Here is a 21,758-nt window from a genome sequence, read left to right as displayed (position 1 = left end):
CACCCATCGCTTTCATCTTCCACTTCTTCTCTCTCTCTTGTCACTTCTTCAATTCTCATCGTAATCTCCTCCGTCCATTCCCCAACATGATTGCAACGTGAAGAAATTGGAATAGGAGGCCCCAAAATCCAATAAAGAAAGAAAGAAAACCCACTAAAAATAGAGGAATTTGGGAAAGAAATGGAAATGAACATGTGAAAGTTATGTGGAGAGGATTTTGTAGGGAGAAAGTGGAGAGAATGGGGCATTGAAAAGTCATGTCTCAACCTATTTCATCTTCATGCCAATCCCTTTCTAACATTCCCTTACTATTATGGTCAAAAATAGTTAGGATTTTAATGTCGTTCCACTACTATTTTGTCGAGGTCGTTGAGTATGAAGAGCAGGAAGGCCCTTAGACCAGACGTACGGTGTTCAAGCTCACCACTAGCAGATATTGTCTTCTTTGAACTTTCCCTTTTGAGGTTTTTAAACACGTATGCTAGAGAGAGATTTTCACACCCTTACAAAGAAAATTGTGAGATCCCACATTGGCCCAGCGTCAACTAATGTGCCATCTCACAATTCACTCCCCTTTGGCCCAGCGTCTTCACTGTCACTCGTTCCCTTCTCCAATCGATGTGAGACCCCTAATCCACCCTCTTCAGGACTCAGCGTCCTTTTTGGTACACCACCTCGTGTCCACCCTCTCTAGGGCTCAGCCTGCTCGCTGGCACATTGCCCGATGTTCGGCTTTGATACCATTTGTAACGACTCAAGTCCACCGCTAATAGATATTGTCCTCTTTGGGCTTTCCCTTTCGGGCATCCCCTCAAAGTTTTTAAAATGCGTCTGCTAGGGAGAAGTTTCCACACCCTTATACGGAATGCTTCGTTTTCCTCCCTGACTAATGTGGGATCTCACAATCCACCCCCTTCGAAACCCAGCGTCCTCGCTGGCACTCGTTCCCTTCTCTAATAGATGTGGGACTCCCTAATCCACCCTCCCTTCGGGGCTCAACGTCCTTGCTAGCGCATTGCCTCGCTGGCACATCGCTCGGAGTCCGACTCTAGTATAATTTATAACAATCCAAGCTCACCACTAGCAAATATTGTCCTCTCTGGACTTTCCCTTTTGGGCTCCCCCTCAAGTTTTTAAAACGCGTTAATAAAGAGAGATTTCTACACCCTTATAAGGAATGTTTCATCCTCCTCCCCAACCGATGTAGGATCTCACATGTACTTCCAATGGAGTTTTCAAGGGCAACTTGAAGTGTTGTGGGTGATGATTCTTACTTGGTTGCTTATTGCAATTTGAGACCATGTCGGGGTTACGTGTGGATCCGAGATGAGTTCGTGGGTTTTCCCGATATGAACGTTCAGAAAGCCTTTAAACGTTAATTAAAAAAATCAACGAAATTAAACAAAATGGGTTTAGCTAATAATAATCTTAGAAGTAATGATAATCAAAGTGTTTTTATCTTAATTTTCTAAGAGCAAGTGCTCTTCCAAACAAACTCTCAACCTCATTTGCTTCCATTTTAAGCTCATTCAAAAGATCACTCTCTTCTTTAGATAACTCTCTAAGGAAGAATTCCTCATCCCTTTGAAGTTCTTTAAGACCTTCTCCCAACTTCTCAACCAATGACATCTCTGCCTTCCCTACTGTTTCCACCTCTTTTTCGAGCTGTTCGACCTCCTTCTCCACCTCTTGTTCGATCTGTTCGACTTCCCTAACGATCGTTTGTTCTCCGCTTTCCAATGTCTTCTCTAGCCTTTCTACGAGCGGCGGCTCCGGGCCACACGAATTGTCTGTTTTTATGAACTTGTTGAAGTCTCTCCCTACGCTCTTAGCTGCCCTTTCTAGCTCGGGAACTATGCTTTCTGGCAATACTGCGCTTCTTGTGTATACAACGGCTCCGCCGTAGCCATCCCATGCATCGTTCCGACCACGATAGTATACGAAAATGTAATCGTCGGGTTTGTTCTCCACCTGGCTTGATAATATATACCTGAGAAGGGAGGAGATAAACAATTACAATTCCTAGTTGAGGCTACTACATATGATCAAATAACAGGAAAGGATTTTGGTCTTTAAGAGTGTGAAAACCTCTTCTTAATAGCTGCATTTTAAAATCTTGAGAGGAAATCCAAAGAGAATAATATCTGCTAGCGATGGGGTTGGGTTGTTACAAATGGTATCAGAGCCAGTTACTGGATGGTGCGAGGCACTAATCGGAGTAGGGCTAGACTCTCTCCCTAGTAGACGCGTTTTAAAAACCTCGAGGGGAAGCTCGAAAGGGAAAGCCTAAAGAGGATAATATCTACTAGCGATAGGCTTGGGCTATTATAAATGGTATCACAGAACCAGACATCGAGCAGTGTGCCAGCAAGGACGTTGGCCCCCCCAAGGGGGATGGATTGTGAGATCCCACATTGGTTGGAGAGAGGAACGAAAAATTCCTTATAAGGGTGTGGAAACCTCTCCCTAGTAAATGTGTTTTAAAACCTTAAGGGCAAGCCCGAAAGAGAAAGCCCAAAGAGAACAATATCTGCTAGCGGTGGGCTTAGGATGTTACAAATGGTATCAGAGCCAGTTACCGGACGGTGCGTCGGAGTAGGGCCAGACTCTTTCTCTCGTAGATGCGTTTTAAAAACCTTGAGGGGAAGTCCAAAAGGAAAAGCCCAAAGAGGACAATATCTGCTAGCGGTGGGTTTGGGCCGTTACAAATGGTATCCGAGCCAAACACCAGGTGATGTGTTAGCGAGGACGTTGGCCCCCCAAGGTGGGTGAATTGTGAGATCCCACATTGCGAGGACGTTGGCCCCCCAAGGTGGGTGGATTGTGAGATCCCACCCACATTGCGAGGACGTTGGCCCCCCAAGGTGGGTGGATTGTGAGATCCCACATTGGTTGGAGAGGAGAACGAAACATTTCTTATAAGGGTGTGAAACCTCCCAGGGAAAGCCCAAAGAGAACAATATTTGCTAGTAGTGGACTTGGGCGGTTACAAATGGTATTAGAGTCAGTCACCGAACGGTGCGAGACACTAATCAGAGTAGGGCTAGACTCTCTCTCTAGTAGACACGATTTAAAAATCTTGAGGGAAAGTCTTTCCCCTAGTAGACACGTTTTAAAATCTTGAGGGAACACCCCGCATGGTAGTGAATGCCAATGGAATAGATCAGGTACTAGGAAATTTGAACATTTAGAAATGAAATGAAAGCATACCAGTCATCCTCATAGTGAAGATACTCATTGTTGTGGTTATAGAGTATCCCAGGATGCTCGGGATCTTGCACGAATCTCTGCGTCGTCGACCGAGTGAAAAAACCGCTATCTGGAGTTCGTATTCTCCACGTTATATTTCCAACAAGTTTGCCAGACTCTACATGAAAATCATGCAACTGACAATCAAACGTATCAAAAGTAGGATTTAAGCCACTAGTGATAAACCACTTCCCACTGAAATCTGATATATTGAAACTCTTGACAAGAACAGACGGGTCGGGTACAGGAAAGTCCCCGACATCGGATTTCGTAGGTACACATTTTTTTCGTGATACTGCACATTCATTAAATTCATCCACGACGCTGTTTTCAAATAGGTCACCACATTTAATCTACAAAGAGAAAAAAATTAGTTAATTTCTGAAATCGTGTGACGCGTTACGTATAGCCACGAGAAAACTAACCTGGCATTCAGTCTCGTCGGGTCGATCGTTGCAGGTTTGGAGACAAGCAACATTGGCAGCACATAATGGGTTTGATATGCATTTGGCAAGTTCAAGCCTGACATAAGGGAGAAGAAACTAGCCGTTTTAGAAGCCATGTGATATTAGTAAAGAAGCGTTGGAACAACCGTGGGTCGGTTTAGTGGTCGTTGGAGTAGTGAAAAAAGGTTCAAACTATAGTAGCCACCCGTCTAAGATTTAATATCCTACGAGTTTCTTTGTCAACCAAATATAGTAAAATCAGGTGGTTCTCTCGTTCGTAGGCGTCGACGCTCATGGATAATATTGTTTCTATGAAATTTTTGCAAAATCTAATGACTTTATAATAGACGATTAAAAACCTTTCTCCGAACACTACTTGATGAATGGGAAACGGACTCCTACTTACGATGGGAAACAGACTGAAGAGAGAGCTGCTTTGGCCAAACATACCTCCCGTTTAGGGAAAAGGTGACTTCCGGATCAAGGATACTAAGCATAGGCTCTCTTTCGAAAGTGAGATGACAGAAACCCGAATGGGAAGAAGAAGAGGGTAAGCCATGGTCTCGAAATTGGGGCAAACGCTAACCGAGAGAGGAGGAAATGAACATAAAAAAGGGCACATTCTATAACAGTAGAAACTTGCAATAGGCCAAGCCTACCGTTAGCAGATATTATCTTCTTTGAGCTTTCCCTTTTGGGCTTCCATTCAAGGTTTTTAAAACGCGTCTGCTAGAGAGAGGTTTTCACACCCTTATAAAGAGTGCTTCGTTCCTCTCTCCAACCGATGTGGGATCTCACAATCCACCTCCCTTCAGGGCCCAACGTCCTCAATGGCACATTGCCCGGTGTCCACCCCCCTTCAAAGCTTAGTGTACTCGCTGGCACACCACCCGATGTCTAGCTTTGTTACCATTTGTAATAGCCCAAGCCTACCGCTAGCAAATATTGTCCTCTTTGGGCTTTCCCTTTCGAGCTTCCCCTCAAGGTTTTTAAAAAGTATCTGCTAGGGAGAGGTTTCCACATCCTTATAAAGAATGTTCGTTCCCCTCTCCAACCGATATGGGATCTCACAATCCACCCCTTTCAGGGCCCAGCGTCCTCACTGACACTCATTTCTCTCTCTAATCGATGTGGGACCTCACAATACTCATCTCCACAGAACCAAGATACAAAAAGACCAACAATTACTCTAACCACGAACCGAGGGGTAAATTATTATTATTATTCTTTCCTCGAATCACGGACACTCTTTTGGTAAAATCCTTAAACTCACAATAGAAACACGAAGGAGAGATGCTATGATACGAGTTACCAATCAGCAAGGATAAATTAGAGATACCTGCATTCCTTTAGTAAGCATGTACATGTTTTGAGTGCATCAACAGCTCGAGACGATGGAACGAACATGAGAGTACATGCCAGTATAATAACTACACCCATCGACCGTAATTGGCTCCATTCTCGAAGAACACTCGATAATGTTCCAAAAATAAAGTCAAAGCATTCATCGACCTTCCGAATAGACAGATAAACGAGGCAACGCAAAAGTGATGAGAGAAAAGAGAAAAAAAACGAGCACGTTTAATGAAACTAAGGTATACATAGGAAGGTACCTTAGGTTTACTTATCTTCGTTTGACATAAGGCATTCTTCTCTGACCTATGGGACAGAACTGTTAAACTTCTTGACTTACAAACTCTACCAGTGAAAGTAGATTTGCAAGGTAAGAAGTATTTTGAGTATATTTTGTCCACCAGTATTCCATGATAACATAACACCTTTCTCCTGCAAGCATTATAACCATTTGTTAAGTGATGAACAATCATCTACACCATCAACCAAACAAGAAACTAGATTGCTGACGGTCCGAGGAATTTGGGTTCGGTTGATTTGAGCGTAAAAGAAGGTAGGATAAATGTGAGATCCCAAAGAGGACAATATCTGCTAGCGGTGGGCTTGGGTTGTTGTAAATGGTATCAGAGCCAGACACTGGGGATGTGCCAGCAAGGAGGCTGAGCCCCAAAGGGGAGTGGATACGAGGTGGTGTTCCAGCAAGGACGTTGGGCCCCAAAAGGGGGTGGATCGTGAGATCCCACATCGGTTGGGGAGGAGAACGAAACATTCTTTATAAGGGTGTGGAATCCTCTCCCCTCTTCCTAGCAAATGCATTTTAAAAACCTTGAGGGAAAGCTCGAAAAGGAAAACCCAAAGAGGACAATATCTACTAGCGGTGGGCTTGAGTTGTTACAAATGGTATCAGATCTAGACACCGGGTGATGTGTTAGCGAGGAGGCTAAGCCCCGAAGAGGGTAGACACTAGGCGGTGTGCCGGCAAGGACACTGGGTCCTAAAGGGAGGTGGATTGTGAGATCCCACATCGGTTGGGGAGGAGAACGAACCATTCTTTATAAGGATGTGGAAACCTCCCCCTTGCAGATGCGTTTTAAAAAACTGTTGCCCCGAAGGGGGTGGATTGTGAGATCCCACATAGATTGGGGTAGAGAACGAACCATTTTTTGTATAAGAATGTGGAAACCTCTCCTTAGCAGACACATCCGTTAGTAGATATTATCAGCTTTGGCCCATTACGTATCGCAGTAAGCCTCACAGTCTTAAAACACGTCTACTAGGGAGAGGTTTCCACACCCTTACAAGGAAAGTTTTGTTCTCCACTCCAACCAATGTGGGATCTCATAATCCACCTCCTTGGGTGCCAACGTCCTCGTTGGCACACCACCCAATGTCTAACTCTGATATCATTTGTAACAGCCCAAGCCCACCGCTAGCAGATATTGTCCGCTTTGTCCCATTACATATCGTCGTCAACCTCACGGTTTAAAAACGCATCTACTAGGGAGAGGTTTCCACACCCTTATAAGGAATGCTTCGTACCCCTCTCCAGCCAATGTAGGATCCCATAATCCACCTCTCTCGGAGGCTAACATCCTCACTGACACACCGCCTGGTGTCTAACTTTGATACCATTTGTAACAACCCAAAACCTTAGTAGATATTGTCCACTTTGACCTATTACGTACCACCATCAGCCTCACGGTTTTAAAACACATCTACTCGGGAGAAGTTTCCACACCATCCTTATAGGGAATGTTCCGTTCCCCTCTCCAACCGACGTAGGATCTCACAAAACTACTTCAGTTTTGTTTATAATGCATTATATAAACTATTTAGTACATCAATACACGATTTCAAACAAAACAAAATCCTCATCAATTTCAGCATTCCCCTGCATTACATATAACCATGAATCAATAAATTCAAAAAACCAAACCCCAATTCGCAAATCAGCGTTACAACCGACACAAACCCCAATTTAGGAATGTTCCGACATAAATTTCATAGAAAAACCTTAAAAAAAAACGAAATTAGACAGACCTGGTAGTGGCGACAGAGTTGGTAGTGAAGCTAGGAGGAAGAAATGAAGGTGAAGATGAAGAAGCAGAGGAGGGCCAGACGGATTTCATGGCAGAGGTGGGCATTAAGGGTTTGCAGAGAAGTGAAGGTAGAAGGAGGAAGACGAAGGATAGAAAAAAGGTGGGAATTTGGGGTTCAGATAAGCCGCCATTTTTGTGTGGAAACCGTGCGCTTAACGTATAACCGACCCCTCCTTTCCTTGTGTCCTCTTGAATTACTTGGGAAATCAAAGTAAGCCATAAAAATTGGCTATTATCTGTTCATGAAAGTGATGGCTCTCTAGAATTATCAATATGTTCACAAAGGATGTGAATATCCAGATGACTAAGTGGTTGACTGGCCCATATGGGCTCGTGTCCAATTACGCTCTTCTCTTTCGGCTTTAAAACGCGTCTGCTAATAGAAGGTTTCTACACCCTTATAAAGGGTGCTTTGTTCTCTTCCTCAACCAGTGTTGGACATCACAATCTACCCTCTTCGCGGTCCTGCGTTCTCGCTGACACTCTTTCCTTTCTCTAATCGATGTGGGACCCTTGCCAAATCCACCCCCTTTAGGGCCAGCATTCTTGAACAACCTCCTTGTTCGCGCATAGTCCGTTGTTTGGCTCTGATACCATTTGTAACGATCCAGACCCACCGCTAGCGGCTATTGTTCTCTTTGGACTTTCCCTTTCGGGCTTCCCTTCAAGGTTATCCAGACCCACCGCTAGCGGCTATTGTTCTCTTCGGACTTTCCCTTTCGGGCTTCCCTTCAAGGTTTTACAACGCTTCTGTTAGGGGAAGGTTTCCACACCCTTATAAAATGTGTTTTGTTCTCCTGGCGAACCAACGTGGGACATCACAAAAATAACCAGGTATGCTATCAAAATTTCATATAAATAAATAATATTTTAATTTCTTAAAATATTTTGTTGTTTCAATTTAGAGTTGGGGTCGTAAGTATCTGTCCACGGGTTGCGGCCACCTATTTCATTTCTCATCCCTACGAAATTTCCCATTTAATTTTGTCCGAATCCAGGTAAGAATTCCCTGTGAAAAAATACCAAAGATTGGTTCCCCAGGTAACTTTTTTAGATTTATTATTCTATTAAAAATAGTTATTTTAAAGTTTTCATCACTCTCATTCCTAGTTGAATTCAGAATTCAGGTTAGACATAGGCCTGTGGCGATAGTCTTCACTCTTAAAAGCGAAGAGGAGAATGTTAGGATCATCAGATGTCGAATTTGGATTTCGAATCCTAGACATAGATCGTTACAAATAGTATTAGAGTGATATCTCTTTCGACTCCCGGACATAAGTCATTAAGTGTGGAATTATAATGGTATCTTTCCGAGTAAGATGTGGTTCACAGACAAACCAACAGCAAAATTGGTGGGAATGAAAGCGTTCTAGAGTAGAATGACTAAAAAAAATTTAAAACAATTGAAAGTAATTATCGGTGGGGTTAAACATGCTTGTTTGGACCAATTCTATATTGGATGACATTTTGAGAATTCACGTGAACGAGAACAAAATACTTTTCTTTTTTAAAAAAAAATTGAGTTCCCGGTCTCGTCTTTTAATTCCATTTTGCATTATAGTGCAAAATTATATAAAACATTTTTTTCGTAAACTAATTAAGAGCTTTCGTGGGTTGGGTTGAGAGATTCAGATCTAACTCAATTGTTCGGGTTGTAATTTTTTTCAAATCAAACAATAATTATAAAACAATTACCTCAATCCAATCCAACTCAACCCATAATTTTTTTTAGTTGAGTTGGTTCTCGTCATTTATTTATTTTATTTTTAATAAAAGTAGAATTAATTAAAATTTGCAAATATATATATATATATATATATAGATATATATATATGATATATATAATTGGAAAATTTAGAATTTTTTTTTTTTTAAGTCTCAATTGATTAGAATTCAAAAGCATTATTTTAGATTTTCCCCTCGTCTTTAAAATTTATAATTTTAATTTTTTTTCCTTAAAATATTCCGTCTCAAAAAAATATGAATGTTATTAGAGTTAAAAACGTTATTTTAGATTCTCACTTTGTCTCGGTGGTGTAATTGGTTATCACGCTAGTCTCACACACTAAAGGTTCTCGGTTCAAACTTGGGCTCATTTTTTTCCTTACAACATTCATACTTCCGCTATGAGTGCTGATTCGAGTTCAAAGCGTTATTTTGGATTCTTAACTTGGTGGTATAGTTGGTTATCACGCTAGTCTCACACACTAGAACCCGATCTCTGACATTTTGTAATTTTTTTTTTTCCCTTACAACATTCTTACTTCCGCTATGAGTGCTCATTCGAGTTCAAAGCATTATTTTGCATTCCCTTGTTGTCTGCGTGGTGTAGTTGGTTATCACCCTAGTCTAACAAATTAGGGGTCCCGGTTCAAACCCGATATCAGACCTTTTTTTTCCTTACAACATTTTTACTTCCGCTATGAGTGCTGATTCGAGTTCAAAGCGTTATTTTGGATTCTTAGTTGGTTATCACGCTAAAGTCTAACACACTAAAGGTCCCCTGTTCGAACCCGGGCTCAGACATTTTGTAATTTTTTTTTCCTTACAACATTCTTACTTCCACTATGAGTGCTGATTCGAGTACAAAGCGTTATTTTGAGTTCTTATCTTGTCTGGGTGGTGTAGTTGGTTATTATGCTAGTCTCACACACACTAAAGGTCCTCAGTTCGAACCTGGGCTCAGACATTTTGTAATTTATATTTTTATTTTTTCCTTACAACATTCTTACTTCCGCTATGAATGCTGATTCGAGTTCAAAGCGTTATTTTGGATTCTCACTTTGTCTGGGTGGTGTAGTTGGTTATCACGCTAGTCTCACACACTAGAGGTCCCGGGTTCAAACATTTTGTTATTTTTATTTTTTCCTTACAACATTCTTAATTCCGCTATGAGTGTTGATTCGAGTTCAAAGCGTTATTTTGGATTCTCACCTTGTGTGGGTGGTGTAGTTGGTTATCACGCACTAGAGGTCCCTGGTTTGAACCCGAGCTCAAGCATTTTGTAATTTTTAAGTCCCTGGTTTGAACCCGAGCTCAAGCATTTTGTAATTTTTATTTTTATTTTTATTTTTTCCTTACAACATTCTACTTCCACTATGAGTGCTGATTCGAGCTCAAAGCGTTATTTTGGATTCTTACCTTGTTTGGGTGGTGTAGTTGGTTATCATGCTAATCTCACACACTAAAGGTCCCCTGGCTCAGACATTTTGTAATTTTTTTTTTCCTTCTAACATTCTTACTTACGCTATGAGTGTTAATTCGAGTTCAAAGCGTTATTTTGAATTCTCACCTTGCCTGGGTGGTGTAGTTAGTTATCATTCTAGTCTCACACACTAGAGGTCCCCGATTTGATCCTGGGCTCAGACATTTTTTTATTTTTATTTCCTTACAACATTCTTACTTCCGCACTAAGTGTTGATTCGAGTTCATAGTGTAGTTGGTTATCACACTAGTCTCACACATTAGAGGTCCTTGTTTCAAATTCGGGCTCAAGCTTTATTTTGGGTTTTTACCTTGTCTGGGTGGTGTAGTTGGTTATCACGCTAGTCTCACACACTAGAGGTCCTCGGCCCGAACTCGGGCTCGACATTTTGTAACTATGAATGCTGATTCGAGTTCAAGATTCTCGCTTTGTCTGGGTGGTGTAGTTGGTTATCACGCTAGTCTTACACACTAGAGGTTTTCACCTTGTCTGGGTGGTGTAGTTGGTTATCACGCTAGTCTTACACACTAGAGGTTTTCACCTTGTCTGGGTGGTGTAGTTGGTTATCATGCTAGTCTCACACATTAGAGGTCTCCGGTTCGAACCTGGGCTCAAACATTTTGTAACTATGAATGCTGATTCGAGTTCAAAGCGAGTTCTCACTTTGTCTGGGTGGTGTAGTTGGTTATCACGTTAGTCTTACACACTAGAGGTTTTCACCTTGTCTGGGTGGTGTAGTTGGTTATCACGCTAGTCTCACACACTAGATGTCCCCAGTTCGAACCCGGGCCCAGACATTTTTGTAACTATGAATGTTGATTCGAGTTCCACACATTAGAGGTCCCCGGTTTGAACCCGGGCTCAAACATTTTGTAACTATGAATGCTGATTCGAGTTCAAGGCGAGTTCTCACTTTGTCGGTGTAGTTGGTTATCACGTTAGTCTTACACACTAGAGGTTTTGACCTTGTCTGGGTGGTGTAGTTGGTTATCACATTAGTCTTACACACTAGAGGTTTTCACCTTGTCTGGGTGGTGTAGTTGGTTATTACGCTAGTCTCACACACTAGATGTCCCCAGTTCGAACCCGGGCCCAGACATTTTGTAACTATGAATGTTGATTCGAGTTCCACACATTAGAGGTCCCCAGTTTGAACCCGGGCTCAAACATTTTGTAACTATGAATGCTGATTCGAGTTCAAAGCGAGGATTCTCACTTTGTTCTGGGTGGTGTAGTTGGTTATCACGCTAGTCTTACACACTAGAGGTTTTCACCTTGTCTGGGTGGTGTAGTTGGTTATCACGCTAGTCTCACACACTAGAGGTCCCCAGTTCGAACCCGGGCTCAGACATTTTGTAACTATGAATGCTGATTCGAGTTCAAAGCGAGGATTCTCACTTTGTCTGGGTGGTGTAGTTGGTTATCACACTAGTCTTACACACTAGAGGTTTTCACCTTGTCTGGGTGGTGTAGTTGGTTATCACGCTAGTCTCACACACTAGAGGTCCCCAGTTTGAACCCGGGCTCAGACATTTTTTGTAACTATGAATGCTGATTCGTGTTCAAAGCGAGGATTCTCACTTTGTCTGTAGTTGGTTATCACGCTAATCTTACACACTAGAGGTTTTCACCTTGTCTGGGTGGTGAGGTTTTCACCTTGTCTGGGTGGTGTAGTTGGTTATCACGCTAGTCTCACACACTAGAGGTCCCCAGTTTGAACCCGGGCTCAGACATTTTGTAACTATGAATGCTGATTTGAGTTCAAAGAGAGGATTCTCACTTTGTCTGGGTGGTGTAGTTGGTTATCACGCTAGTCTCACACACTAGAGGAACCTTGTCTGGGTGGTGTAGTTGGTTATCACGCTAGTCTCACACACTAGAGGAACCTTGTCTGGGTGGTGTAGTTGGTTATCACGCTAGTCTCACACACTAGAGGAACCTTGTCTGGGTGGTGTAGTTGGTTATCACGTCTCACACACTAGAGGTCCCCGGTTCGAACCCGGGCCCAGACATTTTGTAACTATGAATGCTGATTTGAACTCTGAATTGAGTTCAAAGCGAGGATTCTCACTTTGTCTCGGTGGTGTAGTTGGTTATCACGCCAGTCTTACACACTAGAGGTTTTCACGGTGGTGGTGTAGTTGGTTATCACGCTAGTCTCACACACTAGAGGTCCCCAATTCGAACCCGGGCTCAGACATTTTGTAACTATGAATGCTGATTTGAGTTCAAAGAGAGGATTCGATTTGAGTTCAAAGAGAGGATTCGATTTGAGTTCAAAGAGAGGATTCGAACTTTGTCTGGGTGGTGTAGTTGGTTATCACGCTCCTCTTACACACTAGAGGCACCTTGTCTGGGTTGTGTAGTTGGTGGTGTAGTTGGTTATCACGCTAGTCTCACACACTAGAGGTCCCCAGTTCGAACCCGGGCTCAGACATTTTGTAACTATGAATGCTGATTTGAGTTCAAAGAGAGGATTCTCACTTTGTCTGGGTGGTGTGGTGTAGTTGGTTATCACGCTAGTCTTAAACACTAGAGGTTTTCACTTTGTTTCGGTGGTGTAGTTGGTTATCACGCTAGTCTCACACATTAGAGGTCCCCGGTTTGAACCTGGGCTCAGACATTTTGTAACTATGAATGCTGATTCGAGTTCAAAGCGAGGATTCTCACTTTGTTCTGGGTGGTGTAGTTGGTTATCACGTTAGTCTTACACACTAGAGGTTTTCACCTTGTCTGGGTGGTGTAGTTGGTTATCATGTTATTCTCACACACTAGAGGTCCCCAGTTCGAACCCGGGCTCAGACATTTTGTAACTATGAATGCTGATTCGAGTTCAAAGTGAGGTTCTCACTTTGTTTGGGTGGTGTAGTTGGTTATCACGCTAGTCTTACACACTAGAGGTTTTCACCTTGTCTGGGTGGTGTAGTTGGTTATCACGCTAGTCTCACACACTAGAGGTCCCCGGTTCGAACCCGAGCCCAGACATTTTGTAACTATGAATGCTGATTTGAGTTCAAAGCGAGGATTCTCACTTTGTCTCGGTGGTGTAGTTGGTTATCATGCTAGTCTTACACACTAGAGGATTTCACCTTGTCTGGGTGGTGTAGTTGGTTATCACGCTAGTCTCACACACTAGAGGTCCCCGGTTCGAACCCGAGCTCAGACATTTTGTAACTATGAATGCTGATTCGAATTCAAAGCGAGGATTCTCACTTTGTTCTGGGTGGTGTAGTTGGTTATCACGCTAGTCTTACACACAAGAGGTTTTCACCTTGTTTGGGTGGTGTAGTTGGTTATCACGCTAGTTTCACACACTAGAGGTCTCCAGTTCGAACCTGGGCTCAGACATTTTGTAACTATGAATCAGACATTTTGTAACTATGAATGCTGATTCGAGTTCAAACTCAGACATTTTGTAACTATGAATGCTGATTCGAGTTCAAAGTGAGGATTCTCACTTTGTCTGGGTGGTGTAGTTGGTTATCACGCTAGTCTTACACACTAGAGGTTTTCACCTTATCTGGGTGGTGTAGTTGGTTATCACGCTAGTCTCACACACTAGAGGTCCCCAGTTCGAACCCGGGCTCAGACATTTTGTAACTATGAATGCTATCACGCTGGTCTCACACACTAGAGGTCCCCTTCCAACCCGGGCTCAGACATTTTGTAACTATGAATGCTGATTCGAGTTCAAAGCGAGGATTCTCACTTTGTCTGGGTGGTGTAGTTGGTTATCACGTTAGTCTTACACACTAGAGGTTTTCACCTTGTTTGGGTGGTGTAGTTGGTTATCACGCTAGTCTCACACACTAGAGGTCCTCGGTTCGAACCGGGCCCAGACATTTTGTAACTTTGAATGGTCATTCGAGTTCCACACATTAGAGGTCCCCGGTTTGAACCCGGGCTCAAACATTTTGTAACTATGAATGTTGATTCGAGTTCAAAGCGAGGATTCTCACTTTGTTCTGGGTGGTGTAGTTGGTTATCACGCTAGTCTTACACACTAGAGGTTTTCACCTTGTCTGGGTGGTGTAGTTGGTTATCACGCTAGTCTCACACACTAGAGGTCCCCAGTTTGAACCCGGGCTCAGACATTTTGTAACTATGAATGCTGATTCGAGTTCAAAGTGAGGATTCTCACTTTGTCTGGGTGGTGTAGTTGGTTATCACGCTAGTCTTACACACTACATTTTGTAACTATGAATGCTGATTTGAGTTCAAAGCGAGGATTCTCTCTTTGTCTGGGTGGTGTAGTTGGTTATCACGCTAGTCTTACACACTAGAGGTTTTCACCTTGTCTGGGTGGTTTAGTTGGTTATCACGCTAGTCTCACACACTAGAGGTCCCCAGTTCGAACTCGGGCTCAGACATTTTGTAACTATGAATGCTGATTTGAGTTCAAAGCGAGGATTCTCTCTTTGTCTGGGTGGTGTAGTTGGTTATCACGCTAGTCTTACACACTAGAGGTTTTCACCTTGTCTGGGTGGTTTAGTTGGTTATCACGCTAGTCTCACACACTAGAGGTCCCCAGTTCGAACTCGGGCTCAGACATTTTGTAACTATGAATGCTGATTCGAGTTCAAAGTGAGTGTCTGGGTGGTGTAGTTGGTTATCACGCTATCTTACACACTAGAGGTTTTCACCTTATCTGGGTGGTGTTAGTCTCACACACTAGAGGTCCCCAGTTCGAACCCGGGCTCAGACATTTTATAACTATGAATGCTGATTCGAGTTCAAAGCAATGACCGGAGGATTCTCACTTTGTCTGGGTGGTGTAGTTGGTTATCACGCTATCTTACACACTAGAGGTTTTCACCTTATCTGGGTGGTGTTAGTCTCACACACTAGAGGTCCCCAGTTCGAACCCGGGCTCAGACATTTTGTAACTATGAATGCTGATTCGAGTTCAAAGCGATGATTCTCACTTTGTCTGGGTGGTGTAGTTGGTTATCACGCTAGTCTTACACACTAAGGTTTTCATCTTGTCTTGGTGGTGTAGTTGGTTATCACGCTAGTCTTACACACTAGAGGTTTTCACCTTGTCTGGGTGGTTTAGTTGGTTATCACGCTAGTCTCACACACTAGAGGTCCCCAGTTCGAACTCGGGCTCAGACATTTTGTAACTATGAATGCTGATTCGAGTTCAAAGTGAGTGTCTGGGTGGTGTAGTTGGTTATCACGCTATCTTACACACTAGAGGTTTTCACCTTATCTGGGTGGTGTTAGTCTCACACACTAGAGGTCCCCAGTTCGAACCCGGGCTCAGACATTTTATAACTATGAATGCTGATTCGAGTTCAAAGCAATGACCGGAGGATTCTCACTTTGTCTGGGTGGTGTAGTTGGTTATCACGCTATCTTACACACTAGGGGTTTTCACCTTATCTGGGTGGTGTTAGTCTCACACACTAGAGGTCCCCAGTTCGAACCCGGGCTCAGACATTTTGTAACTATGAATGCTGATTGGAGTTCAAAGCGATGATTCTCACTTTGTCTGGGTGGTGTAGTTGGTTATCACGCTAGTCTTACACACTAAGGTTTTCATCTTGTCTTGGTGGTGTAGTTGGTTATCACGCTAGTCTTACACACTAGAGGTTTTCATCTTGTCTTGGTGGTGTAGTTGGTTATCACGCTAGTCTCACACACTAGAGTTCCTCGGTTCGAACTGGGCCCAGACATTTTGTAACTATGAATGTTGATTCGAGTTCCACACATTAGAGGTCCCCGGTTTGAACCCGGGCTCAAACATTTTGTAACTATGTATGCTGGTTCGAGTTCAAAGCGAGGATTCTCACTTTGTTCTGGGTGGTGTAGTTGGTTATCACGCTAGTCTTACACACAAGAGGTTTTCACCTTGTCTGGGTGGTGTAGTTGGTTATCACGCTAGTTTCACACACTAGAGGTCCCCAGTTCGAACCCGGGCTCAGACATTTTGTAACTATGAATGCTGATTCGAGTTCAAAGCGAGTATTCTCACTCTGTCTGGGTGGTGTAGTTGGTTATCACTCTAGTCTTACACACTAGAGGTCCTCGGGCTATGGGTGGTGTAGTTGGTTATCACTCTAGTCTTACACACTAGAGGTCCTCGGGCTATGGGTGGTGTAGTTGGTTATCACTCTAGTCTTACACACTAGAGGTCCTCTGGCTAAGATATTTTAATTTATATAATTTTTTTCCTTACAACATTCTTACTTCCGTTATGAGTGCTGATTCGAGTACAAAGCGTTATTTTAAATTTTCACTTTGTCTGGGTGGTGTAGTTGGTTATTACACTAGTCTCACAACACTAAAGGTCCTCAGTTCAAACTTAGGTTTAGACATTTTGTAAAATTACCGGTGCACATTTTATAATTTTTATTTTTATTTTTTTTCTTACAACATTCTCACTTTAAGAAGTGTTGGGGAATGTAGATGCAGTTCAAAGCGACATTAGTGGTATTTGATTCAAACCCAGGCTTAGATATTTAAAAAAAAATTTTTTTTTTTCTTACAACATTCTTGCCTTCTCGACATATGAGTGCTGAATCGAGTTCAAAGTGTTATTTTAGATTCTCACTTTGTCAACTTGTTTGGGGTGGTTTAGTTGGTTAACACGGTAGTATCACACATTAGAGGTCCCTGAAAATATAGAAAAGGTTTAGCATTATAAAATACTCAACACGTCACCTCATTTTTAGGGTCGAGAAAATACGAACGCATACAACATGAAACATGACATTAATTTCTAGTGAGACCTAAAACTATGACATTGGGATCTAGAGTTCCTTTTATATGCTCGGGATATAGTTTATCATTTTCATATGCATAGAATCCACCAAATTCATACCAATTTTGTACCACTTGAGACTCGTTGTGTAACGGCCCATGCCCACCTTGTCCTCTTTGGGTTCTACTAGGGAGAGGTTTACACATCCTTATAAAGAGCCAACCGATGTGGGATCTTACAATCAGTACCCTTCAAGGTCCAAAAACCTCGTTGTTCCTTTCTTCAATCGATGTGGGACCCCCACCAAATCTACCCCCTTCGTGGCCCAACGTCCTTACTGACATACCATCTCATGTCTACCACCTCCCTTCGGGGCCCGGCGTCCTTACCAACACACCGCCTCGTGTCTACCCCCCTTCGGAAAACAACCTCCTCGCTAGTACATCGCCTGATGTCTGTCTCTGATACCATTTGTAATAGCCTAGACCCACCGCTGGCAGATATTATCCTCTTTGGGTTTTCCCTTTCGGACTTATTTTCAAGGTTTTTAAAACGAGTCTACTAGGGAGAGGTTTCCACACCATTATAAAGGGTGTTTCATTCTCCACCCCAACCAATATGGGATCTTACACGTTGAGTACACCCCACGTTCGTACGTAACTCATATCAATTTCATATGCACTAACCCTACATTAAATGCTATCTTCAATGCTAGAACAACCAAACTAAAACCCAATCTATCTTAAAAAAAGAAAGCACCAAAGAAAAATAGAAGAAGAACAAGGTTAAGATTAAGTTGGGCAAAGAATGAAGAGGGGATTTCATTTAATTAATACAAGACTTTCTAAGAACTCACAAACTTGAGTTGAGTTGAGCCACATCTAAATGATTTAAATTCCAAACCTTTTACCTTGTAATTTCAGCCATACAATCTTCTTTCTATCTTAATATGAAATGCCTAACTACAACTCTTTGCTTATAAAACCTCACCATCTTGGCTTGCTTTTAATCATATTTTCTTAACTTTCTTCCATTCATAGCTACAATGACCCACTTAAGTGCTCATCAGCTCCAATTCATCTTCGGTTTATTGGGTACTATTCGATTATCGTTTTCTATTTTCGAATCAAAATGATGGGTTTTTTAAATTGATTGATTTCGTTCGTTCTACATTTCAGGTAATATAATATCGTTCATGGTGTTTCTAGCTCCGATGTAAGGCTTCTGAATTCTAAATGTCTATTACTGATATCGTTGTCATAACATGTTGTTGTGTGATATGTATTTTAGGCCAACATTTTGGACAATCTACAAGAAGAAAACTTCTGAAGGATTCCATTCTATACCTTATGTAGTGGCATTGATGAGTGCAATGTTGCTTCTTTATTATGCTGTTCTTAAGACCAATGCCATTTTGTTAATCAGCATCAACTCTTTTGGATGTTTCATTGAACTTCTCTATATAGCTCTCTACCTCTTTTATGCTCCTAAGAGACAAAAGGTTAGTCGTGGGGTGAGACGTTCAAATTTTTGACCTCTCGTTTGAAGATATATGCCTACATCAGTTGATTTATGATCAAATTGGTAAAAAAATAAGACGGTTTTAATGTTTATTTTGCAGATATTTACATTGAAGATGTTAGTAATGTTCAACTTGGGTTCTTATGGAGTAATGGTAGGAGGAACAATGCTTATATTTCATGGTAATAAGCGCACAGATGCTGTTGGATGGATTTGTGCAGCTTTCAATCTTGCTGTTTTTGCTTCTCCTTTGAGCATCATGGTCCTCCATCTCTCTCTCTCTATGTTTATTTCAATTTTCCCTTGAAATTTTTGTTTGTTTGAAGGAAATTCTCGTCTATAAATGAGGGATACATGAATAAATCGATACCATATCTAAATGAGAGCAACCGTGAGGATAAGATAACCAAGAAAAGACTTAAAAGAACGGAAAGTTATTACCTATATCAGGAATGTGCACCTTACTTTTGGTAGCTCAATCGTAGAAACTTCAAAATTTAGCGTGTTTTGTTTGAAGTAATTCTATGTTTGGTGGCCTCTCGAGAATTTTCATAAAAAGCATGTGAGTGAGGACAAAACGAGACCTGTATTGGTTTAGGGGGAATATTAAAGTCATCAAGTGCTGAATCTGGATTCTGAATCAAGCATACGAGTAAGGACAAAACTGACCTGTGGGAATCTTAGGGCCATTAGGTGCTAAATCTGGGATCCGAAACCTAGACAAAACAGACATGTGAGAATGTTAGGACCATTAGGTGCTAAATCTGGATTCTGAAACCTTGGACAAAATAGACCTGTGGGAATGTGAGGACTATTAGGTGTTGAATCTGGATTCCGAAGCCGAGGACAAAACAGGCCTGTGGGAATGTTAGGTCATTAGGTGCTGAATCTGGATTCCAAAACCTAGGACAAAACAGCCCTGTCGAAATGTTAGGATCATTAGGTGCTGAATCTGGATTCCAAAACCTAGGACGACAAAACAGACCTGTCGCAATGTTAGAATCATTAGGTGCTGAATCTGAATTCCAAAACCTAGGACGACAAAACAGACCTGTCGCAATGTTAGAATCATTAGGTGCTGAATCTGAATTCCGAAACCTGGACATTCGTCGTTACAGAAAGTACCTCGTTTTTGTTTATTTCTTTATTTCTTTATCATTAATTTTGATAATTTTGAAAAATTTCAGAAGAAGGTGATAACAACAAAAAGTGTGGAGTATATGCCATTTTCGCTATCATTTTTTCTCACACTTTCAGCCACCATGTGGTTCTTCTATGGCTTCTTCATCAAAGATCCCTTCATTGCTGTAAGTCAAAACCTAACCTTACCTTATTTCTTTTATCATTCTCTATTTTTATCCATATAAATTTCACCAATAAATTACTTTTCAATCTTTAATTACCATTTACTTTTCATATTGAATTTCATAAATACTTTATGTGGATTCCACGTATGCCTATGTTTTAGACCATACATATCTTTTTCTATGTTTATGATACTCAATTTAAAGAACAACATAAATGAACATTTGAATATTGACATAGTTTTGAGGATGGACCAATAAAGTAAAGGGTGTGGAAGTAAGCTTAAAACTTTCCTTTTTGTATTCATGAAGGTGTTACTTTTTAGGATTATGAGTTTTAGGCTCATAATTATTAGAGGTTGTAATAGAAGAGATATATGAATGAACTGAAATTATATTCGAATAAGAATGGTCTTGTGAGATCGTGCATCGGTTAGAGAGAGGAACGAAACATTCCTTATGAGGGTGTGGAAACCTCTCCCTAATAAACCCGTTTTAAAATCTTGAAGGGAAGCCCATAAGAGAAAGTTTAAAGAGGACAATATCTGTTAGCGGTGTGCCTGCGAGGATGCTGGGCCCCCGAAAGGGGGGATTGTGAGATGCCACATCGGTTGGAGAGGGCATTCCTTATAAGGGTGTGGAAACCTCTCCCTAATAGACACGTTTTAAAACCTCGAGGGGAAGCCTAGAAGGAAAAGTCCAAAGAGGGTAATATCTGCAGTGGGTTTGGGCTTTTACAAATGGTATCAGAGTCATGCACCGGGTGGTGTGCCAGTGAGGACACTAAGCCCTCAAGGGGGGTGGATTGTGAGATGCACTAGGTGGTGTGCGAGCAAAGACAGTGGCCCCAAGGAGGTGGATTGTGAGATCCCATATCGGTTGGAGAAGGAACGAAGCATTTCTAATAAGGGTGTGAAAACCTCTCCTAATAAATGCGTTTTAAGACCTCAGGGGAAGCCCAAAAGGGAAATCCCCAAAAAAGACAATAAATGTTAGCGGTGAGTTTGGGCCTCCAATGGGGTGGATTGTGAGATCCCGGTGAGTTTGGGCCCCCAAGGGGTGGATTATGAGATCTCACCTCGGTTGGAGGGGAACAAAGCATTCCTTGTAAGGGTATGAAAACTTCTCCCTAATAAATGCATTTGACAACCTTGAGGGGAAGCCCAAAAGGAAAAAGCCAAAAACGTCGAGACCATCAGGTGTCAACTCCTGATTCAATAATCTATTCTAAACCTTAGACATGGAGCGGTAATTTTTTTCTTAAACAATAATAGCAAATATAAAGAAAAGTATTAAGCTTTGTCATATGTTGATGGTAACTTGTTTTGCTATCACTTTCAGCTGCCAAACATTGTGGGGTTTGTACTAGGAATGATCCAAATGATAATGTACATGATCTATAGAGATAGAAAGAGAAATGTTCTTGAAGGCAAAGAAGAGAAGCTTGAGGAAGGAGGCAACAAATATGAAGCAAATCACCAAACTCTCTCAACATTCAACAATCAAAGAGCAACAAAGGAGATCAATATGATAATCAATAACAATGCATGAATTTAAGGGATATGTTTTGCCTTTAGACAACTCTTCAATCAAATAAAATTAAGTTATAATCTAATGCGCACGTTTTCACACCATTTCGACTATTCCTTAGATGTCAATCAGAGCATAACTCAATTCTCCGTCCTATATATTTAACTAAAAAAGAAAATGAAAAAGAATAACGAATGTTTTCTTAAATATTGTGAGATCTCACATTGGTTGGAGAAGAGAACGAATCATTCCTTACAAGAACGTGGAAACCTCTCCCTACCAAACACGTTTTAAAACCTTGAGGGGAACCCTTTGAAGGGAAAGTCCAAAGAGCACCGTATCCGC

The 21,758-nt window shown here is 41.7% G+C and overlaps 2 protein-coding genes and 6 non-coding genes across 8 annotated transcripts; 7 read left to right on the top strand and 1 right to left on the bottom strand.

The window, feature by feature from the left end:
* Positions 1-1,397: 1,397 nt before the first annotated feature.
* Positions 1,398-7,343, bottom strand: NPQ1 (non-photochemical quenching 1). The gene is made up of 6 exons (XM_087125481.1): positions 7,089-7,343; positions 5,309-5,480; positions 5,035-5,207; positions 3,675-3,771; positions 3,211-3,602; positions 1,398-1,990 (listed from the first exon to the last, which is right to left on the bottom strand). The coding sequence occupies exons 1-6, from the start codon at positions 7,190-7,192 to the stop codon at positions 1,456-1,458; spliced, it is 1,473 nt and encodes a 490-aa protein (XP_086981607.1). The 5' UTR covers positions 7,193-7,343; the 3' UTR covers positions 1,398-1,455.
* Positions 7,344-11,075: 3,732 nt separating this feature from the next.
* On the top strand, positions 11,076-11,149 carry TRNAV-CAC (transfer RNA valine (anticodon CAC)). The gene has a single exon. It is a non-coding gene; the product is annotated as a tRNA-Val (tRNA).
* Positions 11,150-11,629: 480 nt separating this feature from the next.
* Positions 11,630-11,703, top strand: TRNAV-CAC (transfer RNA valine (anticodon CAC)). Its single transcript has one exon. It is a non-coding gene; the product is annotated as a tRNA-Val (tRNA).
* Positions 11,704-12,241: 538 nt separating this feature from the next.
* On the top strand, positions 12,242-12,364 carry TRNAV-CAC (transfer RNA valine (anticodon CAC)). The gene is made up of 2 exons: positions 12,242-12,279; positions 12,329-12,364. It is a non-coding gene; the product is annotated as a tRNA-Val (tRNA).
* An 899-nt stretch (positions 12,365-13,263) lies between these two features.
* Positions 13,264-13,337, top strand: TRNAV-CAC (transfer RNA valine (anticodon CAC)). The gene has a single exon. It is a non-coding gene; the product is annotated as a tRNA-Val (tRNA).
* A 107-nt stretch (positions 13,338-13,444) lies between these two features.
* Positions 13,445-13,518, top strand: TRNAV-CAC (transfer RNA valine (anticodon CAC)). The gene has a single exon. It is a non-coding gene; the product is annotated as a tRNA-Val (tRNA).
* A 2,690-nt stretch (positions 13,519-16,208) lies between these two features.
* Positions 16,209-16,282, top strand: TRNAV-CAC (transfer RNA valine (anticodon CAC)). The gene has a single exon. It is a non-coding gene; the product is annotated as a tRNA-Val (tRNA).
* A 1,777-nt stretch (positions 16,283-18,059) lies between these two features.
* Positions 18,060-21,498, top strand: LOC111798057 (bidirectional sugar transporter NEC1-like). Its single transcript, XM_023681010.2, has 6 exons — positions 18,060-18,152; positions 18,237-18,273; positions 18,349-18,559; positions 18,680-18,841; positions 19,767-19,886; positions 21,225-21,498. Exons 1-6 carry the CDS (start codon positions 18,104-18,106, stop codon positions 21,432-21,434), a joined length of 789 nt encoding a protein of 262 aa, XP_023536778.2. The 5' UTR covers positions 18,060-18,103; the 3' UTR covers positions 21,435-21,498.
* The last annotated feature ends 260 nt before the right edge of the window (positions 21,499-21,758 follow it).

Source organism: Cucurbita pepo, chromosome 7 (assembly GCF_057944985.1).
Source record: "Cucurbita pepo subsp. pepo isolate OVF chromosome 7, ASM5794498v1, whole genome shotgun sequence".
Lineage (NCBI taxonomy): Eukaryota > Viridiplantae > Streptophyta > Magnoliopsida > Cucurbitales > Cucurbitaceae > Cucurbita > Cucurbita pepo.
This window is presented reverse-complemented; position numbering and strand designations above follow the sequence as displayed.